Source organism: Myotis myotis, unplaced genomic scaffold (genome assembly GCF_014108235.1).
Source record: "Myotis myotis isolate mMyoMyo1 unplaced genomic scaffold, mMyoMyo1.p scaffold_m19_p_15, whole genome shotgun sequence".
Taxonomy (NCBI): domain Eukaryota; kingdom Metazoa; phylum Chordata; class Mammalia; order Chiroptera; family Vespertilionidae; genus Myotis; species Myotis myotis.
Window position 1 is genome coordinate 10,899,017 of NW_023416319.1, and position 22,418 is coordinate 10,921,434.

The window sequence follows — 22,418 nt, forward strand, 5'->3', positions numbered from 1 at the left end:
TGACAGGAATCAAACCCAGGACCCTTTGGTCTGCAGGCCGACGCTCTAGCCACTGAGCCAAACCCACTAGGGCTGAAGGCTCAGATTTTAAAACCATCAACTGTGACCACAGCTCTTCAGAAGCTTCATATGCATGTATGCATACACACACATACACACACGCACGTACACATAGGCACAAACACGTGTTCACACGCACACACGCACTCAAACAACAGGCGAAGGTCTTTCTATCCTACCTCACACAGCACCAGGAGGGAGGCAGGCCTGCGGGCCTGACCATGGCCTGTTTTCCTGGGAGGCAGAGGCCCAGGGAGAGAGGCTGTGCTGGCTGGCTTGAGGTCAGGGCACCACAGGAGCTGGAGACCCCACCCCTCCCACCTGCTCCAAAACTAACCACCCAAGGCTGGACAACCCGCTAAAAGAGTGGCCTCCCCTGGGCAGGAAGCACTCAGCTCTGGGGAGAGGTGGAGAAGGAGGGTGGGCGGGACGATGGCCTCTGGGGAGAAGACCATGCTTCCCTGGGACGTTGGAAAAAATAAGGGAAGAGCTAGAAGAAGTCTGCAGGGGCCCAGGGAAGGGGAGAGGGAGGGAATGAAGGAGCCCCCCTTTAGCCGCCTGGCTGAGCCCTGGTGTTTGGATCCATAGCTTCCAAGTTGCTCAGCAACCACTTGAAGTCTCAGGGTCCTTGTGGCTGGAGAAAGGCCAGTGGGAGAATTTAGGAGGCCCCTGGTGATAAGGGTGGAATGCAACCTGGCTAACCAAGTCCCACCTCATTGAGCTGGATGCTGCTCCTGGGCCAGGATCAGACAAGCAGCCATGCCCACTGAGCGTGCCCTGCACTTCACAGAGCGCAGGGCAGTGCGAGTGTAAGTAAGGAAGCGGGGAGGGTGTGCTCTGAAGGAACTCACCATGGAGTGGAAGAAATTAGTGTCAACACAGGTGGAGCCAAAGTTCAATCTCATCTGCAAATCCCACCCCAGGGCAGAGCCCCCAAGGCTAGCTATACCCTAGAAATTGGCCAAGCCTGCTCAGACCTCAGACCCTGTGGAAAAGTCAGGAAGGCTTTATTTAAGGTGGACTTGAAGGACCTATGTAGGTGGATAGGAGCCCTGAGACTCCTAAGAGGCGATTTCCCAGGGGGCTTTGGGCACGGGGCCCATGCAGAACTGCTCTCTGGTGATTCTGGCTGCAGGGTATGTGTGTGACTGGGAACAGTCAGGTTAATTATTCATCACCTGGCCAGCCTAATCAATCTATACCCGTGGTCGGCAAACTGCGGCTTGCGAGCCACATGTGGCTCTTTGGCCCCTTGAGTGTGGCTCTTCCTAAGCCTTAGGAGTACCCTAATTAAGTTAATAACAATGTATATACCTATATAGTTTAAGTTTAAAAAATTTGGCTCTCAAAAGAAATTTCAATCATTGTACTGTTGATATTTGGCTCTGTTGACTAAAGAGTTTGCTGACCACTGATCTAGACCAAGGTCTCTCTTCCAGGCTGTGAAATCTCCGCTCCCTGACCCGAGCCCTAGTGTTTTCTAGAAGCAGGAGAGAGCGAAGCCTCCCTGCAGCCCCTGGGAGGCATTGAATAGGTGGGGCACCAGGCAGGGGTGGTTCCCAAGGTGAGCCAAGGCCATCCACCCAGTGTTTACACAACTGTCATAAACTGTGCCTTGTTCCCAGATCTGCCTGGAACGGTCCCTGAGAACTGGGTGGGCCTGGCTAGGTGGGGATGCAGAGTGAGGACAGATAGGTTTAGACACAGAGCGATGAGGCTGGCATAGGAGGCCCGGCTCTGCGGCTATAGGAGAATCTGACTGTTAAAAGGCCGAGCTTTGGGAAGGGTTTGTGTCACCAGCTATCAGAGCCACCTCCCAGTGCTGGGTGGGTGGGGAGTGGAGGGGGGAATAAACAGGGTCAAGGTTTGGGGGTGGAGGGCAGGTGCTCCCTGGCATTGTTCCATGGACACACCCTGCTTCTCCAGCCAGTTGGTGGCTGGGCAGAGACCTGGGGCTCAGGCCTCTGTTGCTCCAGCCAGTCCCAGGGTTGGGCAGAGACGCTGTTCAATATTTGCACTAACAGTCATTGATAGCTGTTCTGTGGCAGGCACAGGGGAGCAGACTCAGTGGCTAATGCAGAAACAACCCTACAAACAGATCACAAGGCAGCCTGATAACAACAAGGCAACCTCTGTGTATGTACTAGTATATGGGGTGGGGACTGTGCCCTGGAACACAGTACTGGAGCAGTAACACTGCGGGAGGTCAAAGAGGGTCAAGGAAAGCTTCATAAAGAAGGTAACACTCACCTAGAATCTGAAAGTCATAGTGTCCAAATAGAGAAGAAAGGGAAAGGCATTCCAGGCAGTGGGAAGACCACATGCAAAATCAAGGAGCTGAAAAGGAGCCTGTTTGCGGACCTATGAGGCACTGAGCACGGCCAAACCGTGAAGGAGGCTATGGGGGTGAGAAGGTGGGTGGAGATGAGGTAGGCATTAAGCAGGCATGGCTGATGCCCAGCGAAGGCATATGAGGGGCAGGGTTAGAGACCAGGATGGCACCTGAGTAAGCCTGCCCCACAGAGCGGGACGTGTCCTCTGCAGACGGGAGACTGCACTGCGAGGGTGGTGACAGGATCATGGCTCCCAGCAGGCTTGTGGCAGGTAGCCCTGGAGCTGTGAAAAGTGCAGGGACAGAAGTGACCACTACCCCTTCTGCAACCTCAGGCAAACACAAGACACACATCAAACGTGTGGGAGGCAGACACTTGCCCAAGCCTGAGCAGGTTCATTGTGGATATGACATAGGGACTCAAGGGTCCTGGTTCCCAGCACCGGGACCTGGCTCTGAGCCAGAAAGTTCTCTCCCTCCTGGCATTGCAGACAGTGAGGGTGAGAGATCTCCTGGGCAAATGGGCAGGGGGTGCCCTCTGCACCCCTCATCCCCAGGGCCAGTCCTTACCAGACAGGTTTGATGTAGTTCCCAGTCAGGCGGGGTTCTTCCTGGTTGGCTGTAGTCAGCCCCTGGGAGAACCCCAGAGAGTAAATGCCCGTGAGGTTTTTCCCAGGACCAGAGAGATAGGGGACCCACCCAGAGCACCACACTGTCAGGAGGGTGTGCTGGGCAGTCAGGTGGCAGGGTTGGCAATGGCCTCTTCCTTGTCAACGGGCATGGCCCTCAGAAGCTCAGCCAAATAACAAGAGGCATTTGAAAACAGTTTGAGGAAGAAAACACACACACACACCACACACACATACACACACACACTCAAGCCAGCACACTGGCTCATGTGGGCTAAACAGGTGTGAGCAAAGGTCAGGCCATTGGACACCTGGGGGTGTCACCTGACATTAGGAACCACGTTGCACAGAACAGGAACCAGCCTAATGTCTCCTCCAGAGGGGCGTCCACTGTGCTCTTCTCCAACGTTGGCCTGCCAGATACCTAAGGATTTTCTCCAAGCCTCTCGGGGCCTCTGCCCACACCACAGAGAGTTCTAGAATACAGAGTCCTGTTTCCCCAGATGAACTGGAAGGCTTGTGCTATTCTAACCAGGAGAGCCCAGTGATGGAGCATGCGTCCCCATTTTGTTCTGGCTCCCAGGAGGCTCCCAGTCACATCTCATGCTCATTCACCACGATTCCACCGACCCTCCCAGCTTGCAACACTTGCCACCCTTAAACTCTCCTCAATCCTCACTTAGAATTTTTCAGTTGGCTTAATCTGGTCACACGTGGCTGCGTGGTCTATCATCTCCACTCCTTGTTGGGAAGCAGTGGCAGGTAAATAAGCAATGAAATTTCATCAGGAAGGAGCGGTTAAAGTGCAAAGTCTGGCCCGCATTCTGTGGCCCTGGGAAGTCCCCTTTCGGTCACACCCTTATACCCCGAATTACCCTAGAACAGAGAACAGGTGCTTTCCTTCCCTCTCTGATGCAGGAGGAGGTGGAGCAGCCCCCACCCCAGAGTCCCTCCCTCTCTCACCTCCTAGATCCAGCTCCCCTGGCAAACTCTCTTCTGTGAGGAGGAGGGACAAACTGCTTCTCTGCTGCTTCCGCCTTCCTGCCTGTTTTCCGGGCAGTGTGGTGGGTGGGGGAACTTCTTTACTTTGAAAGGAGGGGAGGGGTTGACGAGATCCATTTCAGGAATTTAACAATTCAGGTCACTCACAAGCACCTGAATCTTCCGAGACGACTGTTCCTGGAGGACCCAGGGTCTGGAGGCTTCAGGGAGATGCAGGCCCAAGACCCCACCCCTGAGCCAGGCAGTGGAGAATAGCGGTGAAAAGCACAGAGTCAGGCAAACCTGGGTTTGAATCCTTACTCTGCCGCTTTCTGGCTATCCGACCCTGGGCAAGCCACTCTGGGTCTCTGAGCCTCCTTTTCCGCATCTATGAAGTGAGAGAATAACAATACCTGTCTGTCAGCATCGTGCAGACCAAGAGACAATGTCCCGGCCGTGTGGCGTACACGCTCAGGAATCTGCAGGGCTGATACTGGCATCAGAGCTGGCTCATGAGGGCGGGGGACAATGTGTGTGAACTCCAGGGCTCCTTGCTGGCAGTGACATAGCCCTGGGGGATGCCCCTGTTCCCGGTGACTCCAGTCTCCCCAAAGGCCTGCTGACTGTGCCCAGCTCTCTGCCCTGAGGGCAGGACTCTCAGCAGATCTCACGGAGTCTTAATGAACACAGTGTTTTCAGCCATGAACCAGGATAAAGAGACCATTGGAAAACTGACTTTTGCCCAAGCACCGTAAGCAGGAAGCCAACTAAAAAAAATCTGAGACGTGCCCCAGACCCAGTCTGATGACCACCCTCTAACACCACCAGCTCCCACCAGCTCCATCTGCCAGACTTAGATGCCTCCTCTCTGTCTCCTATCTTTAGACTTTTCCATGCTGGAGTGTCTCCTACCTTGAATGGTCTCCATTCACATCTCTCCTGCCCTTCCTCCGGTAAAATAAATATTCCAGGGGCTGTTGGGAAGTCTTCCGTCTAGGGCAGTGTTTTTCAAAGTGTGAGCAGCGGACTCCACCTGCATGAAGTTTCCTAGAATGTAAATGCCTTGCCCATGGCCTAGCACCGTGGTCGGCAAACTACGGCTCGCGAGCCACATGCGGCTCTTTGGCCCCTTGCGTGTGGCTCTTCCTAAGCCTTAGGAGAACCCTAATTAACTTAATAACAATGTACCTACCTATATAGTTTAGTTTTAAAAATGTGGCTCTCAAAAGAAATTTCAATCGTTGTACTGTTGATATTTGGCTCTGTTGACTCATGAGTTTGCCGACCACTGGCCCGGCAGGACAGAAACTCCGTGGAGGGCTCCAGGAATCTCTTTCTAACAAGCTCCCCAGGTGATTCTGATACACACAAAGCACAAAAACAGACTATTTTGTCTTGAGTCCTCGCTGAGTGCCAAAGTCCAGCTAGGACCAGACCTGGAAAACTCCTGAAACAATGCAACTTAAATCCCATGTCTCCAGCAGGAGTGCCCAGGAGATCTGGATTCTAGTCTTGATCTTATACTAATAAGCTGTGTTGCCTTGGGCAAGTCACTTTCCCTCTCTGGGCCTCAGTTTTTTCACCTGCAAATGAAAGGGCCAGGACTTGGGGGTCTCTGGGGCCATCCTACTTTGACATGCTTGAAAATCCACTTGGGACAGGCTCCTTTGTAGGGCCACCATGGTGAGAAAGGAGAATGGGCGGGGGGTGGGGGGGGGAGCCCAGATGTCCCATCACTGCCTAGGTGGACAGCCGATAGTTGCCACTGACGTTCAGAGGGGCACAGAGGTCTCAGGCCAGACAGGGGCCAAGTTCAGTATCCAAATGGCCTGGCCTCGTGGGGAACTGTAAGGAGCCAAACACCAGTGCCTAGGCCTCGACCCTCAGGCCAGGGGCAGTCCGGTGTTGATTCCTGGTGAGACAAGTGAGCACAGAGAGTGGCTCTGAATGGCAAGCCCAGATGACTGGATCAGAACCAGATTCTAGGGCCACAGGAACTTTGGTGAGCAAATGGGAACACCAGGCATGGGACAAGGGGCAGCTTGCGGGCTCCACAGCAGACTATCTCCATTGCACAGCTCCAGGGGTGCTATCTTACAGAATACCACATGCATGGTGCCCCCTGGAGTTGTGCCACGTGGAGCAACATGCTGGGATCAGGCACCAGAGGCACCCCCGGGCATCCTGGCTCCTGAATGTAGGGGAGCAAGACGTGCTCTAGGCCCATTCAGCACTTTGGGGAGCAGCCGGCATTTGCTGGGAAGGTTTCTCCACCCCTCCTGGCTGGGAACTGGAGGCCTGTGCTCCCCTCCAGGAAGGTAACATAGGCCGGGGGTGGGGCCGGCTGAACAGGCACTTTCCTCAGATCTAAGTCTGCTCCCACCAACTACAGTGGCCCTACTCACTTTGCCCTCTGGGGCCAGACTGCCCAGTCCCTTCTCCAGGGACTCAGGATCACTGCCAAGAGGAGGGGAGGGCCCAGCGAAGGTTCCAGGCTATTCAAAGGGCTGGCCCACTGAGGTCCGAAGACCAGCACTGGGTGGAGAAAGAACTTCAAGAACCACTAAGATATTGTTCAGAGCACAGATTCCAAAAGCAAACTAGATTTCGTGCTGTGCAGCAATGCTTTCAGTAGTGATTAACTTAACCCTGAAAGAACGGGGAGGGGATCACTACCATTATCCCTTCACGCCCAAGGAGGTGGGACTTAAGAAGTCACAGGGCTCACCAGGGCCGGGTGAGGCCTCACCCCCACAGGGGATGAAATTGCCAGAAATGGCCTGAGTCTGGTGCAGTGCAACAGGGTTCAGCCGCCAGAAGACTGGGGAGCAGTAGGTAGCAGGATAGGGGTTTGTAAGAGGCCAAGAGATTTTTCTACCTGATCCTCCAAAAGGGACCCTAGCTCCTCATTTTCCCAAACTCAGTCCTTCCCGAGGTCCACCCCTGAGAATCTCTGAGTCCCCACAAAGTCCCAGGTGGAAGCTCTTGTGTCTCCTCTTTTCAAGTCTTTAGAAACATTCCAGATCAGAGAGGGGCCAGGCCCCAGCCTCTGTGTCAATGAGCTTCCCCAGCTAAATGTCAAGGGATCCCTGGGTGACAGACAGCTACTCCCAAGCTTTCAAATTCTCTTTATTAAAAATCATTTTTTTTCTTTCATAAAAACAAGCACTTACGGTCAGTTATACAGATCAGGAAAAATGCTGACAATTTATGGGACACTCAACGAATTCCAATACTTTACAAGTTCAAACTTCAGTTAACTAGTGTTTCTTCTTTTTCTCATAAGCTCATAAAACAAACGCTGGTCCAGTTCAAGTAGAATCTAACAGGTCACAGCCTCGGACTTTCCAAGGAAGGGAAACCCTGACACTCCCACCGACATCCAATTTACCAAATTCTTTGGGAATACTGTCTGGATGTACTTTATTTCAGGTGCTTACCATGAAAATAAAATGACCCAGGCCTTTGGTGATATCAACCCAGGGAACAAATGATTGTTGCTCAAGGTAGCGGCTGCTCTTGAACAATCTTTGAAATGGTTGACAAACACTGAAGAAAAGCTTTAAAAAATAAATCAATATTTTCCTGGTTGCCTTTAATACTGCAGTGTGTATGACACACGTAGGAATAAAAAGAGAAAATTAGAGAGTGGTGAAGGACCATGCCAATGGAATTGTATAAAAATAAATAAAAATAAATATATATATATTTATATATATATATACACACACACAAATATAGATTCTTAAATGATTTGGTAACTGAAGGTTCTGATTGAATGCAGAGCGCACCTCTCCTCCCTCCCTCCCAAGAGCTCTCTCCAGTTTTGCCATATGGAGAAGGTCAGTCTGTCAGCGAGGGAGCCATTACTTTACTCAGGAACGAGGCTGTTTGAACAGCCATCCAGGTTTCCATGGAAACGCTGCTGGGGGTGGGGGGTGGGGATGAGCTGGTGGGGTCAGCTTCCCCTTTGCAGGGAGAAGACTGCCAGCCTCTTTGAAAATGCACAGTCCTAGCCTCTCATGAGGCCGAGGCTTTTCCCAGCAAGGTTTGGCCGGGAGGCCAGAGACCTGGCTCTGGATGTCCCTCCAGTGTAGTGGTTCTCAACCTTCTGGCCCTTTAAATACAGTTCCTCATGTTGTGACCCAACCATGACATTATTTTCGTTGCTACTTCATAACTGTCATGTTGCTTCTGTTATGAATCGTCATGTAAATATCTGATATGCAGGATGGTCTTAGGCGACCCCTGGGAAAGGGTCGTTCGACCGCCAGAGGGGTCGCGACCCACAGGTTGAGAACTGCTGCTCCAGTGGGAAGACAGACACACAGGGCCCAAGGTTTTCCGGGAAATGGAGGAAGCTGGCTTCCAGAACGCCAGGTGAGAAAAAAGCCTGTGGAGGCAGCCAGGGGGCCAGTTCGGGGTTGAGTCACCATCTTCCAACCCTGCTCTGAAACCCCGACCTTTCTGAGGCCCTGGGTGGCCAGGTGCCAAGTTCAGGTTTCCTGCTTCCCGCAGCCTCTTCTCACCACACCTGTCCGAGCCCATCTGTTTCCTCTGACCCCAGGGTTCACACGTGATCGTTGTGTGTTCTACATTTCTTCCCTGTCTGTGCCTCAGTTTCCTTACTGATAAAAAGTTGGTGTGGAACTCAGATAATCTTTCTACCCTTCTTCCATGAGTGTGGAGGACAGAATATGCGGTATAGTGTTATCTACCTTGAAAAGAAGAATGCAAAAACAAAAATAACAAAAAATCCCACCCAGAATCAATCTCTTCCTAGTCTACCTGCTGGCGGTCAGGAATAGAAACAACTGTCTTCCAGGGGCAGAGCCAGGGAGGCCGCCTCCAGGCGAGTATCTCCGTTGTGGGAGTAGCACCAGGCTCTCTGAACTTCTCCAGGTCTTCTCTAGGGCGGCAGCTGAGCCTCATTTCCCCCAACACCGTTGTCCCAAAGCCTTCCAATGGGGCAGAAACCTGCAGTCCACCTGGGGCCTAAGGCACTGGCCTCCAGTGTCAGACAGCCTATTGGGAGCAAGGGCTCTGTTCTTCACAGCATTTGACATCAAAGTCTGCCCCGGGGGTCAACTCTGAGACGCCATTGACCTTCTGCCAAATCGGAAAGGGCCTACCTACAAACACCAGTAACCCTCAAATGCTCTTCAGTCCTGCAGCCTCCTTTCCCTCACTTCTCTGCCCACCACCCCCTACCCCCACCCCAAGACACCATTTAAAACCATCCCGCAGCGAGGCTGCTGGAGCCCAGAGTGCAGGCCCAAGGGTGAGCCACGGACAGATGCCATTTCCTTGTTTTGGTGACACCCATGGCAGGGAGGTCGCCATTCAGCCTAAGCCCTTACCCACCGCTGTTTCAGCAGGAGGGAGAGGGTGCTTCTGTGTTCACCTTTAATTAGAGCAAATCTATACCAAACTCTCTGTCCAGGACAGACCGAACCCTGGCACCTCCTGAAATCAAGTGGAGGGGACTACGTTTCGGGGAAATGATCGGAGCTTCCAATTCGAAGGGCTCATTTCCTCCCCCTGTAAGATTCACTTAATTTTACTGTAAGGCATGAGCCGGGTAGACGTCTAGGATAACTGAGAGGGTGAAGGAGTTATTCATAAAATCAGGGCCTTTTCCAACAGGTGGTCCAGCTGGAGGAGCTCCCAGCTTCTGCCAACGGACTGTCGAAGGCGCCCCTCTCTGGACGGGAGACCCCACCCAGATGCCCGCGCAGCGTGCCAGGCAGAGACACGGCCCAGGTTCACCGGAGCGGTTCTAGACCCAGGAGTTTCCGTGAAATCTTTTCCTTGGATGACTCAGCCTGGCCTGGCCTGGCCTAGCCCACCAAGAAGTTGGACACTGTGAAAATCCCTGAGAAGTTGGCTTTTATGAAAAGAAAACCACCATTGGCACGGAGAAGGGAGAAAGGGAGGGAGAGGGAAGAAGAGAAGCAAATGAAAAGACTGTCTGAAGGCAATGAGAGTGACAGGGAGAGAGTGGGCGACCCTGGGGGGGGAGGGGGGGCTGGACACACAGGGTGAGGCCTCTGGGAAACACTCCAGAGCATTTTCCTGAGTCTCTGAGAACGAACGAGGCCCCGTGGCCAGCCTGGCGTCCTTTCCTCTCTGGCGTGAGTCCCCGTCCTGGCGGGCAGGAAGGCCCCACCTGGGCGGGCCCAGGCGGGCCCTCCCTCCCAGCTTCCAACAGGCCCAGGGTGTTAGAGCTTTTTCTTTTCAAACTGGGGCACGATTCCGCTGTCCTCGGGCCGCGGGCTGCCGGCCCCCTCCGGCTCCTTCAGGCCCTCCTCGGCCAGCTGGGACAAGTACTTCTGTGGTGGGAGAGAGGGACACAGGAGGAAGGAAGAGGGTCAGTGGAGACTTAGCAGGACAGGACAGGAGAGGAGTGGACGGTGTGTGCTTGGCCTCCCTCTCCTGTCACCCATCTAGTGAGTGAGACCCCTCGCCGGCCTCCCCAGATCCTCCCGGGGCCACAGCACCCAGGATAAGCCATCTGCTTTCTCCCCCTTTATGTCAGGGTACAAGGGACGCGTGTCTCCGGTAGCAAACCTAGAAAGTGCAGCTCCTCACAGTGGCAGACACTTCCACAGCCCTTATCCCGTGCAAGCTCTGTTCTCACTGCTTCTCTTATCTACACTCAGTTAATCCTCAGGACAACTCTCCTTGTTTTCCAGCAGCCCAGCATCCAGGCAGCACATCCACATGTGAGGGATGAGGGAGGAGGGAGAAGCTGGAAGGGCAACGCTGTCCCCTAGAGATGGGGGCAGACAACACCACCGCCTGACATTCAAGACGCCTAACAGCCTGTTTCCTGCCAGGCAGGCAGGCAGGTGGAGTGGCCTGGAGGTCCTTCCACGGACTCCTGTCCTATAGTTGGGCTGCCTCACAGAGCCGGGACTCTCACTGCTGGGACTGGCCCCCAGCCACACGCTCGGGGCCTCAGCTGGGCCTTCTGTGTGCTGGGCAGCCAGGGGCGCTGCAAACAGCCCTGGATTGGGAGCTGGCAGGGGTAGGCCCAGGACATGGTCAAGTGTGTGGGCTCCGCTGTCAGGTGACCTGGGTTCAAATCCTACATCTCAACAGGCCAGTCATTTAACATCTCTGACCTCTGCCAAGTGTGGGTCATATAAATTAGACAATTTAGGAAGTTTAAACTTTCAACGATCATTTGGCTCCTTTGCTATTTCATTTCTAATGCAATAGGACTTAAATGAACTTTGATCTTTGTTTTAAAGGTTATTAAAATTGTGCGTATATACATATGGCTCTTGAGGACACATAGCTCTCACTAAGTGTAGTGAGATACAGGATATGACCTCCGTGTAGCACATATAACACTGCAGATGGGTTTTCCTGAGTGCGTTATACTGTAGATTACATCGCCACGTAGGGCTGAAGAGAATGACCGATTTATGTTTATCTCTAAAATTGCAAGTTAAGTACTGCTTTGATTCATTGTTTGCACTGGAATTTTTTTCTCCCCATGAAATGTAAGTAAAACTCAGTGTTTGTCCCCAATAAATGATAAGACTAAATTTTTTTTTTGTTAATTTATTCTCAGATGTCACTAGTGTTAGTACTTCCAACCTGCCCCCACCTTTTTTTTTTTTTTTTTTTTTAAGGGAAAAGGAAAAATTTGTAAATGCTTGTGATGCCATTTGGGCAAATTCTGAAGATCTGAAATAACTTTATATCAAACCATTGATCAATAAATGGCTGCTGATAATAAAAAAAAAGTGTGGGTCATAATGGAACGGCCACATAAGGTTGCTGTGACGTGCAGGAGAGGGGCCATAAAGCACTTAGCACAGCGTCGACACCGAGCAAACACTCAGAGATGCTGCTCTTTAGCACGAGTGGCACCAGTCATCTGGCTCAAGAGAGTCGCCCATCTTCGCACAGCCTCAGACTCTAATCTGTTAAATGGGGGAAACCGTGTCTTTCTCCTCCCAGGGTGGCTGAGGGGCAGAGAGATGATGGGCACAGGAAGCCTGGGTCAGCCTGGCCTCTCTATGGGTGGCTTTGAGAGGTGGGTGAGTCAGATGGGAGAGGGGCCGACCGTGCATCCCTGCAGGCCAGGCTTAGGTGGAGGGCCGGGATGCTCCTCCGCCTCAGCCCAGGGAAGGGGAAGGGGAGCACAGAGAGGCAAGTGGGTGAGTGTGCCATGGACGGGCACATGCCTCGCTGGCCTGGAGCCAAGCAGGTGTCGCGTTTTCCCACCTGGTACTGACTCCACCTGTTGTTCTGGATCTCCCCGGGTGGGTTCTCTCAGGGCCGGGACCAGCAGTGAGGCACGGCAGGGGTTACACAGACAGAACTCCTTCCACCTGCTCCCTGCCTCGAAGAGTAATATCCGATCCCCACCTCAAGGCCTCCCAGGGGAGAGAGGGGGGGGTGCAGGCTAAGCTTACAAGCTGCCTGACTTAGGTGTCAGCCAGCCCCTGCTCCGTGGGTCTGAGTTCTTCACTCTTCACACCTATAACTTGGGGCAGGGTGGGGTGGGCAGACTATGTGGAAGAGACAGTGTCAAGGTCACTGACAGAAACCCTATCTGGGAAGCCTGTGGTGGAGGCTCCCAGCTCCCTGACAGGTGCACGGGGAAACCTGAACTGTGGTTGGCAGGTGTAAGGGGTTAGCCACTGTCTGGACTGGACATGCCTACGGACCACAGGAATGGCTCTGCCCTGCTGTGGGAGGTGAGTCTGCCTGGGAGGGAAGGGGGTGTCTGGCCCTAAGGCCCAGAACACAGTGTAGTCCACTACCCTGGAGAAACACAGAATTTAGAATTAGAGGCCCCCTAGAATTAGAGGCACACTTTCTAAGTTCCTGGGTGACCTTGAGCTGTGGGGTCTAGCTTATAATGTTGGATGATATCGGAGTTCTTTACATTGAGGTATTAGAACCCACTGGAAAGATTTTAAAAATTCAGATGCTCATGTCCAACTCTAGAGAGAATAAATAAGCAGGCATAAGGTGGGTACAGGAAGTTGCATTTATAGAAGATGCCAGCTAGTATGAGGACCCAGGTTTGAGAAAATCAGGACCAGGTAATCTCCAAGACCCCGCCCAGCGATGCCATTCTATAGGTTTCATCTTGTTGGGGTGGGGGATGGTGATGTCTTCAGGTGGATGCCCTCAGTGACTCTGCATGAACTGTGAACCCAGTGTGAGCTCTTAGTCTGGCCAAGTCAGGCCCTCACTGCCCTCCCCCAGGAGGGGCCGGGACCTGGGCCTCACACCCCATGGCTTCCTTGGCCACAGAGCAGCTGCTCCCTGGAGGGAAGTCAGGAGGCTTAAATGCCCCGAGTTTGGGCACAGCCAGTGACAGTCCCTTGCAGATGGTGGCCCAGGCCATTGTGGGTCTGTTTGCAGGACCAGCTTCATAGAGTCAAAAGAGGAAAGTGATTAAGAATCAGGTGATCTGTTTCCAGGCCTGGTAACTCACCATCTGTGTGGTGTCGAACACGTCCCATAGCTTCTCTGGGCCTCAAATATAAAACAAGAGAACTGGCCCACATCTGAATTTCTTAACTAGGGGTACACTTCTAATCATTTGGAGAACTTTCTCAAATTACATATTCCCGGTGCACTCCCAATTCTACTGAACATCTGAGCTAATGTATATGCTTCTGAAACAGTGTCCAAGTGATTCCGTTCACGTCTCGGCCACTCTACCAATTTAACTGTGACAGTAATGCCTGCTCTGGAATTAGGGCACGCTACCACCCTGAGGGTCTTCCTGAGTTATGACCTTGAATATCAAGAATCAGTCTGATTCCTGTAGCAAAAGATATAGTAAAAACCAAAGATACCCCATGCTTTCTGATATGCCATGATTTCAATTAAGTTACTAAGCCCAGCCTATACCAGAAGTTAATTATAAAAACCACTTTCTAATATGTTACATATTAGTTAGGTGTATATTACAGAGCATATTACAATGTTTCATTGGTTTTTAAGATGCTTCCCCGCCCCCACATTAACATCTCTGAAATTGAGGTGCATTTTACAGTTGATGGAGTCTCACTGTTTAATTTTCAATGTTTTTTTCTTGGTATCAAAAAATAGTGTGTCTTACAACTGATGGCACCTTAGATTGGATGGAATATGGTACATAGAGTATTTTTTATACGTCACCTGTTAATATACTATAAAACTTATTTTATTTATTGCTTATTTCCTACACGAGATTGGAAAATCCATGAGGGCAGGGTTTCTGTCTGCATTTTTTGGTGTGTTTTTTGTTGTTGCTGTGACAAATAGTTGCAACGTATGAACATTTAAAACAGAGGACAGTAGTGGCTTTTAGTCTAGCAAAGAGGGGCACCGCACAGGGGAACAGAAACACAGAGAAATCTCTGCGTCGGGAACGCCCAGGCCTTGTGAAAGGGGTCAGCCCAACCATGGGCCAGGTGAACACAAGCTCAAGCCACTCAGGATAGAGGGAGAGGCAGGTACAAAAAACCTGGCCCGACAGAATGTGTTAAGTGCCACCGTGGAGACTGATGCTCTGAGAGCACCGGAGAGGCAGCCACCGCGTGCAGCAGCCTGGTGGAGCCAGGTCTCCATGTGGTGAAAGGAGAGAGAAACTCAAAACCAGAGACTCGAGAACCCCCCAGGGCCAGGCAAGGACGGCCCGTGGTTACCTGTAAGTTCCTATAATGGACAGCACTGCGACAGTGGCTTATCTTCGCCATCTCCTCGCTGGTGTAGAACAGCCCACACAGCTTGCAGTAAAACCCGGTCCTGGGTACCACGAACTCCACCCCTGCAGAAGGATGGGGGATATGTGGGTAGGCAATTAGGAAGGTGATGGGAGGCCCCTATGGTCCTGCAGCCTTCAGGTGGAAATGGGGCAATGAGCTCTGCCCTTCATTTGCTGTCGACTTTGGGGGGCGACCTAGCTTCTCCAAGCCTCCGATTCCCCATTTGAAAACAGGCAGGAAGAGGGTAACACCCACTTCGTTCACAGGTGGCTGCGAGTGGAAGGGGTGGCCGTGCTGAGCAAGAATACGCTCTGCAAGGCCTCTGGGAACTACGTCCAGGCTCTCCTGGTCCCAGCCCATTTCTGGGGAAAGGAGGAGGGAGGAGGTTTCATTCATTTCACCAGTTGGATGTCGTTCCTCTGTCATCTACGCCCTCGGCAGCGGTTGTGGCCAGGACTCTGGAAGAATGCTGACATTTTTGCTGGTTTATTTTAGAATGATGGTCACCAGAGAAAACTTTTTAAATAAACAGAAGGGAGGAAACCTCACCCAGACTTTCCAATCAAAACATTTTCTTCCACACTATCTACAGGTAGAGCCTCTTCGGGAGGGGAGGGGGCAGTTTTAGTTACACCCTAAGTGCAATGTGTCTCCTCCCGTTTTCATGCCCTAGTGCTGTGGTTCTCAACCTTGGCTGCACATTAGAATCACCTGAGAATCTTTTTAAAATCCTGATTTCTGGGCCTCATCCTCCGGAAATTCTGTTTCTTTGTTACTAATGTTGTGGCCCCACCCCATAACAAAGAAACAGAATTTCCAGAGGATGAGGCCCAGAAATCAGGATTTTTAAAAGATTCCCAGGTGATTCTAATGTGCAGCCAAGGTTGAGAACCACTGCCCTAGTGTTTCATAAACATTGCCCCATCTTTCTCCAGTCTTTACATCTGAACCATCAATTCATAGTATTTCATGTGTCATTTTTAAGTCCCAGGATTCTGGGAGGCCTTTGGATTCTAAGGAAAGAAAACAGTGGCCCGACAGCCAGACAGGTGAGTGTCTAAGCCCAGGAAATTCATCTTTGAAGGGACGGTGGCTGCTCCAGCCTCCACCACGGTGTTTTAGGGGCGCAGTTTCCCTCTCGAAGACACTGCCAGCGGAGTGGGAAGATGAGAGGGCACAGACCGGGCGACCCCCTCCCTCGCCTCAGTTTCTCAGGCACCTGACTGCACAGCGCCAGCTGGAGAGCAAGGCGTGAGGGCTGAGAGGCAGGACCCAGCACGGGACCAGGCCCCCCCACCCCGGCTGCATGTGCTGACACAGTTCAGCTGGGCTTTGCTGCAGCCACAGCCGGCTGGTTAGCTCCACTGCCCTCCTGGGGGTGGGCGGAGAGCTGGCCACACTGGGAGGAGGGAATGGGGGGCTGGTTAACTGCAGGGAGAGGGGGTGGAGGGTGAGGAGCGGGGGCAGAGGGGACAGGGAGCCTGGGAGGTCACACCAGGGAAGCCAGGAAGCATAGCTTCTTGAAGAGGGGGACCCAGGCCAGGCCTCTACCAGGCGCTGCGTGTGACCCCAAGTCTGGGGCTTCCTTTCCTTTCCCCTGAGTGCCCAGGAGACCCCGTCATAGGGAAGCAAAGGCTTGTAATTACAACTTTTATTCTATTAAAAAAAAAAAAGCCACTTTTCAGTGTGGAGGGCAGGCCTGAGGGAGGAGGGTGCCGAGGCCTGCCCACTCCGGCCTGGACGGATTGCTCCTCTGCGGTTCTGGCCTGGGCCTCCCTCCTCCCCCAGTTCTCTCCAACTGCCACGCACACACTGCCCTGCCCTCAGCCTCAGCGGTCTACAGCCGTCCCCAGAAGGGAGGCCGCCTCACTCAGGCCTCGCTGCCCAGAGGGAGGTCGAGTCCTTCCCTCCTCACCCTCCGCCCACTCTCCCTGCTGTGCCTGGGAGTGGGCAGTTGGCTCTTCCACCCCACAAGCGGGCCCTGGCTGCTGCTGCTGCAGCGAGCAGAGGCTCACACAGGACAAGATAAAGGCAACTAGAAAAGGAGAAGCACCGCCCGAGGCCCCGGGAGCAGACGCAGGCCTGTGATCAGGGCCACCCCAACCCCTCTGCCCTGTCCCGGACCCTGCAGGGCCGCCAACTGGCTGGCTCCAGGAAAGCAGCCTTGGGTTTGCCCTGCAGACCCTGGCTGAGGCCTCCAGGATGCTCCAGGTTTCCCAAGAGGCCTCCAGCCCCTGCCTGGTCCCCAGCAGGGGTGCGGCTGGCTCAGCAACCAGCACAGAGCACGCAGCGGGGCCTGAGGTGGCAGCCCGGCCCCTTTCAGCCCGAGCAGCACAGCTACCGCCTGTGGTCTCCCGGGAGAGATTTCACTTCCACAAAAGCTCCCATTGCCAAAGAGCTCGGAAGCCACAGCATAGCGGGAGGAAAATGAAAGTTAGAGCCAGACAGACCTAGCTCCTTTCCTTACCCAGTGTGATCTCAGGTACATTACACTGTTCAACTTTCGTTTCTTTTTTTAAAATATATTTTTAAATTGATTTTAGAGAGGTAAGGAGAGAGAGAGAGAGAGAGAGAGAGAGAGACATCAATGATGAGAGAGAATCATTGACAGGCTGCCTCCTGCACGCCACCTACTGGGGACTGAGCCCACAACCTGGGCATGAGCCCTGACTGGGAATCGAACCATGACCCCCTGGTTCAGAGTTTGCCGCTCAACCACTGAGCCACACCAACCGGGCTACTCAACTTCCTGAGATGAGGTTCCTCATCTGGAAAACAGGAATAATCATACCACAGATGCTGCTATAGGGAAGCACCTCTCATTTTGCCTGGTGCTCAGAAAATCTGTTTCCACACATGTTAAACAATTCTCTACAGAGGCCAACTTCCTACGAATTTGCCTGCCTGCCCTCCATCCTTTCACCGGGCCAGCTCGGGGAGCCAAGACTCCACGGTTTGGCAGCAGCTCTCCTCGATGCCCTGCCCAGCGGCCCGTCAGAAGTACCAGGCAGTGGAGAGACAGCACTGGGAAGTCTGACGGAGAGGATCCCCAGGTACCTGGTAACTCCCCCACGTACCTGGGAGTTGCCACAGGCACTGGGAGGCCAACACGGCCTCAGGTCGCCTCTGGAATGTGAGAGCCCAGGGAAGCGGCAGCATCAAGAAAAACTGCCACAGCCCCGACAGGTTCTGGAGCCACTTGGTCCTCCCGTTTTCCAGCCTCTTTAAGTGCAATAATTAAAGCTGCATTTGCCTTCTAATAATAGCTCCTGGCGGGTAATTACAACTCCGTCATCCAGCGAAGCCTGGGATGGGTGGAGGGAAGCTTGCTTTTTGCAGGCAATGCCCTTTGGTTCTGGTTAAGAGCAGGCCTTGGCAGGCTCGCACTGCCTGGGGTCACCCAGACCCGCCCCCTGCCCATGCCTACCCCAGTCCCTGAGCAAGGAGACTTCACCTCCCTTTCCTCCTCATGGTGTGCACTCCTCATTCTGCTTCTCTGCTCTCCACAGGGACAAAGCCAGGAAGTCATTCCCACCTTTCTAGAAGTCCCTCTGCAACAGCGGCCGATCCTGGAGGGTGAAGGGTTATGCAGCCCCAGTGAGAGGAAACACAGTAGGTCTCAATAACTCCTTCAGGAAAAACCCTTTCTAAGTACCTCCCACTGGAAGACACTAAAACCTCACAGTATTCATTCATTTAATCCTCAAAATAACCTGGCATAGTAGGCTTCTCTGACTATGCCTGATGCCTGATTTATAAATGAAAAACGCCAAGCGGAGAGGTGAAATAAACTGCTCTTTGCCGCCCCGCCAGCTGGGTTTGAACCCAGGGAGTCAGGTTCCGCAGTCGGTGCTCTGAACCATAGCATGCAAATACCTTCCCTACACGGCGCCTGAACTGGGGGGAGAGGTGGGCAGAGTGGTCTCAGGTTAGAAATCCTCAGTTCTGACCTGAACTTGCCGTGTGGTCCTAGGTAAGTCTCTGGCCCTCCGTTTCCTCGCCTGTCAAATGCGGAAAATAGTACCACACACCCCTCCCCACCCCCAGAGATCAATGAGATCATGGGTTTCAAAGTGAATCGAAGAAGATAATCAAGTATGAAACTACCATTTTTAACAGCGCCAAAACCGAAACGACCCAAATGCCCATCCACGGATGAATGAATAAACCAAACGTGGAATCCACAGTGCAATACTCCTCCACAATAAAAAAGAAACCAACTGTGGACACGCCCAACAATTCAGAGGAACCTCAAAACAATTACGCTGAGTGAAAGAAGCTAGGCCAAAACAGTCATACCGCATGTTCCCTCTATATAAAATTCTGGAATGCAAACTAGTAGTTAGCGACCAAACTGGCATCAGTGTACCTGGGACTGAGGTATGAAAAGAGAGGGATTACAAAGGAGTATCAGGAAACTGGGGGTGGGGGGGTGATGAATATGTTCATTATCCCGATTGTGGTGACGATCTCACAGGCATATACATTTAACAAAACTGATCAGACAGTACACTTTAAATGTGTGTACGTCACTGTACGTCAATTACACCTCACTAGAGGTGCTTCAAGAATCAGAATGAGATACCGCATTCCTCCTAACAGGTTGGTGAAAATTAAAAGGTAGTAGTAGCCCTAGCCGGTTTGGCTCAGTGGATAGAGTGACAGCCTGAGGACTGAAGGGTCCCAGGTTCGATTCCGGTCAAGGGCATATGCTTGGATTTCAGGCTCGATCCCCAGTGGGGGGCGTGGAGGAGGCAGCTGATCAATGATTCTCTCTCATCTTTGATGTTTCTATCTCCCTCTCCCTTCCTCTCTGAAATCAATAAAAATATATTTTAAAAAAATAAAAGCTGGTATTATCCAGTGTTGGCTGGGATGTGGAGAATGAGAACTCTCACTCAAAGTAGCAGTTAAAACCGGTGTAATCTTTCTGGAGTACAATTTAGTAGCAATTATGAACATCTAAATTGCAAATACATATGACCACACAACCCCCAGGCCAGGATGCTGCCCTCCAGAAACACTGGCACCCAGACAAAGGTGACAGCTTGCCTAGGAGGCCGCAGGGCACAGAGGCAGCCTGGTCCTAGAGTGAAACTACCAGGATTGAAATCCCGGCCCCGGTCCAGGCCCCAATCTGCATCTCAGATTGCTGATCTGGGAAACGGGAATAAAAATATTACCAACCTCATAGGAGTTTTCGGAGAGCTAAATGAGATAATACATGCAACACACCAGGAATGGTGCCTGCATGGCAAATGATAAAAGCTAAGTTATTAAAGCATTTTAATAATGGGGGGGGAGGAGTATTCACCATCCTAAGTATTTAAAACATCCTAAGTATTCACCAGTACAATGGTTCAATAAGTTATGGTGTATCTTTTAAGATGGAATATTTGCGGTGGTTAAAAAGAAGGAATTTTCTATGTACTGATATGAAGAGACCTCTAAGATTCACTGTTAGATTTAAAAAGCAAATTGTTGAACATTATGTATATAGTGTGATCCTATATTTGTGGGAGGAAAACATTTTGAGGATATGACAGTGGCTGCCTCTGGAGTCGGGGAGAGGCTGGGGGAAGAGATACGATATTCAATCTTTACTTTATGTGGTTCTTAGTTTTAAAATTTGTTACAGTAATCTTTCACACTTTTTATAATGAAAAACAATAATAAAAAGATACAAATTATAAGGTAGCAGATTTTGTTCTTATTTTTTGCTTCTGTGTGTCAATTAGATTCCAACTTCTTGAATGACAAGAGACGTGCGTTACATTTCTCCATCCCTCCCCGAACCCTGGAGTACCCAGGACAGAGCCGTGCACACAGTAGGTGCTGCTGACAGATTGAATGCATGAAGAATGCATGGATGAACTGTCTAGCACCTTTTTCCTGAAAGGCGGCCTTTGCCACTATTTCCCAGAGTTACAACACCCAGGCCCCTTGTGCAGTCAACTTAGTTCATTCTAAGGTCAGTGTGTCTTCTTTTTAGTTTTTATCCTGAGGCATGCTGGAGGCTATGCAGCAAATTTATCCCTTAAAAAAAAAAGGACATTTTCTTTTCCATCTGACTTTATGAAAAAGATACACTTGGAGAACAGAAAGAATAAGAAACTTTTTTAAAAAATGAAAAGAAAAAGAGAAGCATGATGAAATGGGTGACCCTCCATACTGACCTCCCTGATGGAGCAGACACGTGGTCATTGGCAGTGGCCATCACATACATAGCCCATACTTCGCCTACTTCCTGACGGCACCTTCCCAAGCTCCTCTCTGAGCAGCTGCTACTCCTTTGTCTCACCGCTTTCCAACCTTTCAGAGTCAACGCAAACACTCAAAGATGATGTTGGCTGAAGTGGGCGTCACTGACTTAGCATGGTGTCAGCAGCTCCCACAGTCCTTCTTAAAGGACCTTCACTCCCTACCCTGAAACTCTAGTTAACTCTCCTTTTCGAAAATGTGTCCTAGGTGGCTCAATTAACCTCCCTCCCTGCCCCACTCCAACACTTCCTTCTGCCATTGAAAAACCACCGATCGGGTCCATTTCCACATTACAGAGGAGGAAACTAATTCCCAGGAACGCCCAACCCATTGCTCCGTGTGAGGCGGTGCCATTCCTTTGCCTGGGAGCTAAGCCATCCCCCCCTCAGTGTCCCCCACCCTGCAGACCTGCCCCTCTCACGCCACCAGCTACTCCCCTGGACAGCTACTCCTCTGGCTAGGTTGCCTTCCCTGGCCATGTGAACCCTGACAGTACCTCCCACTCCCAAGCTCTCTGAGAAAAGTATCTCTCTCTCTCTCTCTCTCTCTCTCTCTCTCTCTCTCTCTCTCTCTCTCTCTCTCTCGTTAGTCAACTTGTTACTAAAGGGCTTGAAGTGACTGGGGGGAAAATACCCCAAAACAAAAACCATTCCTGGGTACGACCTGCCTGAGGATAAGCACTCACCCATTAAATGGAGAAGGATGGGGCCCGGGGCCCAGGTCCCTCTCCGGTTCAGTGTCCCCACAGTCAATTACATAGAGCCCGCCCCCAACACAGCCCATTCAGCATCATGGCCTCAGAGAAGCTAATCACCGCAAGAGAGAAGAGGTAGCCCTGTTCTGGGAAGGGCTGGGGCAAGGACCACAGGGAAGACAGAAGCAGCGCGGCCGTGGGGCCTCTGCTTCCCTGCCGGTAAGGGCTGCGGGTCAGGAAGAAAGCCTTTCCTGGCACGGAAGCAGCCCCCCGGGCTCTGGCTCCCGGGGAGTGGCGTTCAAGGCCGGGTCCCCAGCGTCTCTGCTCTCCTATGGGAGCCTGCCATTGCAAGAGGCTTGAAGGTAGCACCTTGCCAATGTGGGTTATTGCATCAGACATGGACCAAGTGTCAAGCTCTTAGGCGCTACTAGGGAGCTCTCACTTCCTGGGGCTGATTCTCAGGAAGGACCTACCGAGAGGAATGCTAAGTTCACTGAACACATCCTCCGGCTCCCAGGAAGGCAAAGAAAGGGGCTGTTTCAGCTCCACTTCCGTGTATTCCGGTGACCTCACGTCCAGGGACTTCATTTCCAGGTACCTGGAGTTTTCTGCAAAACATGAGCCAAAGCAAGGAATTGATGAAACAAGACATGCCTCTGCGAACCCCTGAAATGCCCTTGGCCGCGCTGCGGGATCAGGGCTGGCCCCTGGGACTGCTTCATTACACGGGGCCA

At 52.0% G+C, this 22,418-nt stretch overlaps 1 protein-coding gene across 2 annotated transcripts in view; it reads right to left on the bottom strand.

Moving 5' to 3' along the window:
- Positions 1-8,210: 8,210 nt before the first annotated feature.
- The window catches only part of RBM20 (RNA binding motif protein 20), a 177,244-nt gene continuing 163,036 nt past the window's right edge, over positions 8,211-22,418 (bottom strand). For both annotated transcript variants that reach the window (XM_036336029.1, XM_036336030.1), the window contains exons 12-14: positions 22,158-22,292; positions 14,670-14,791; positions 8,211-10,334 (exon numbers count right to left, since the gene is read on the bottom strand). In XM_036336029.1, coding sequence (XP_036191922.1) covers positions 10,224-10,334; positions 14,670-14,791; positions 22,158-22,292 — 368 coding nt within the window. In that variant the 3' untranslated portion in view covers positions 8,211-10,223. The remainder of the gene's footprint in view (positions 10,335-14,669; positions 14,792-22,157; positions 22,293-22,418) is intronic.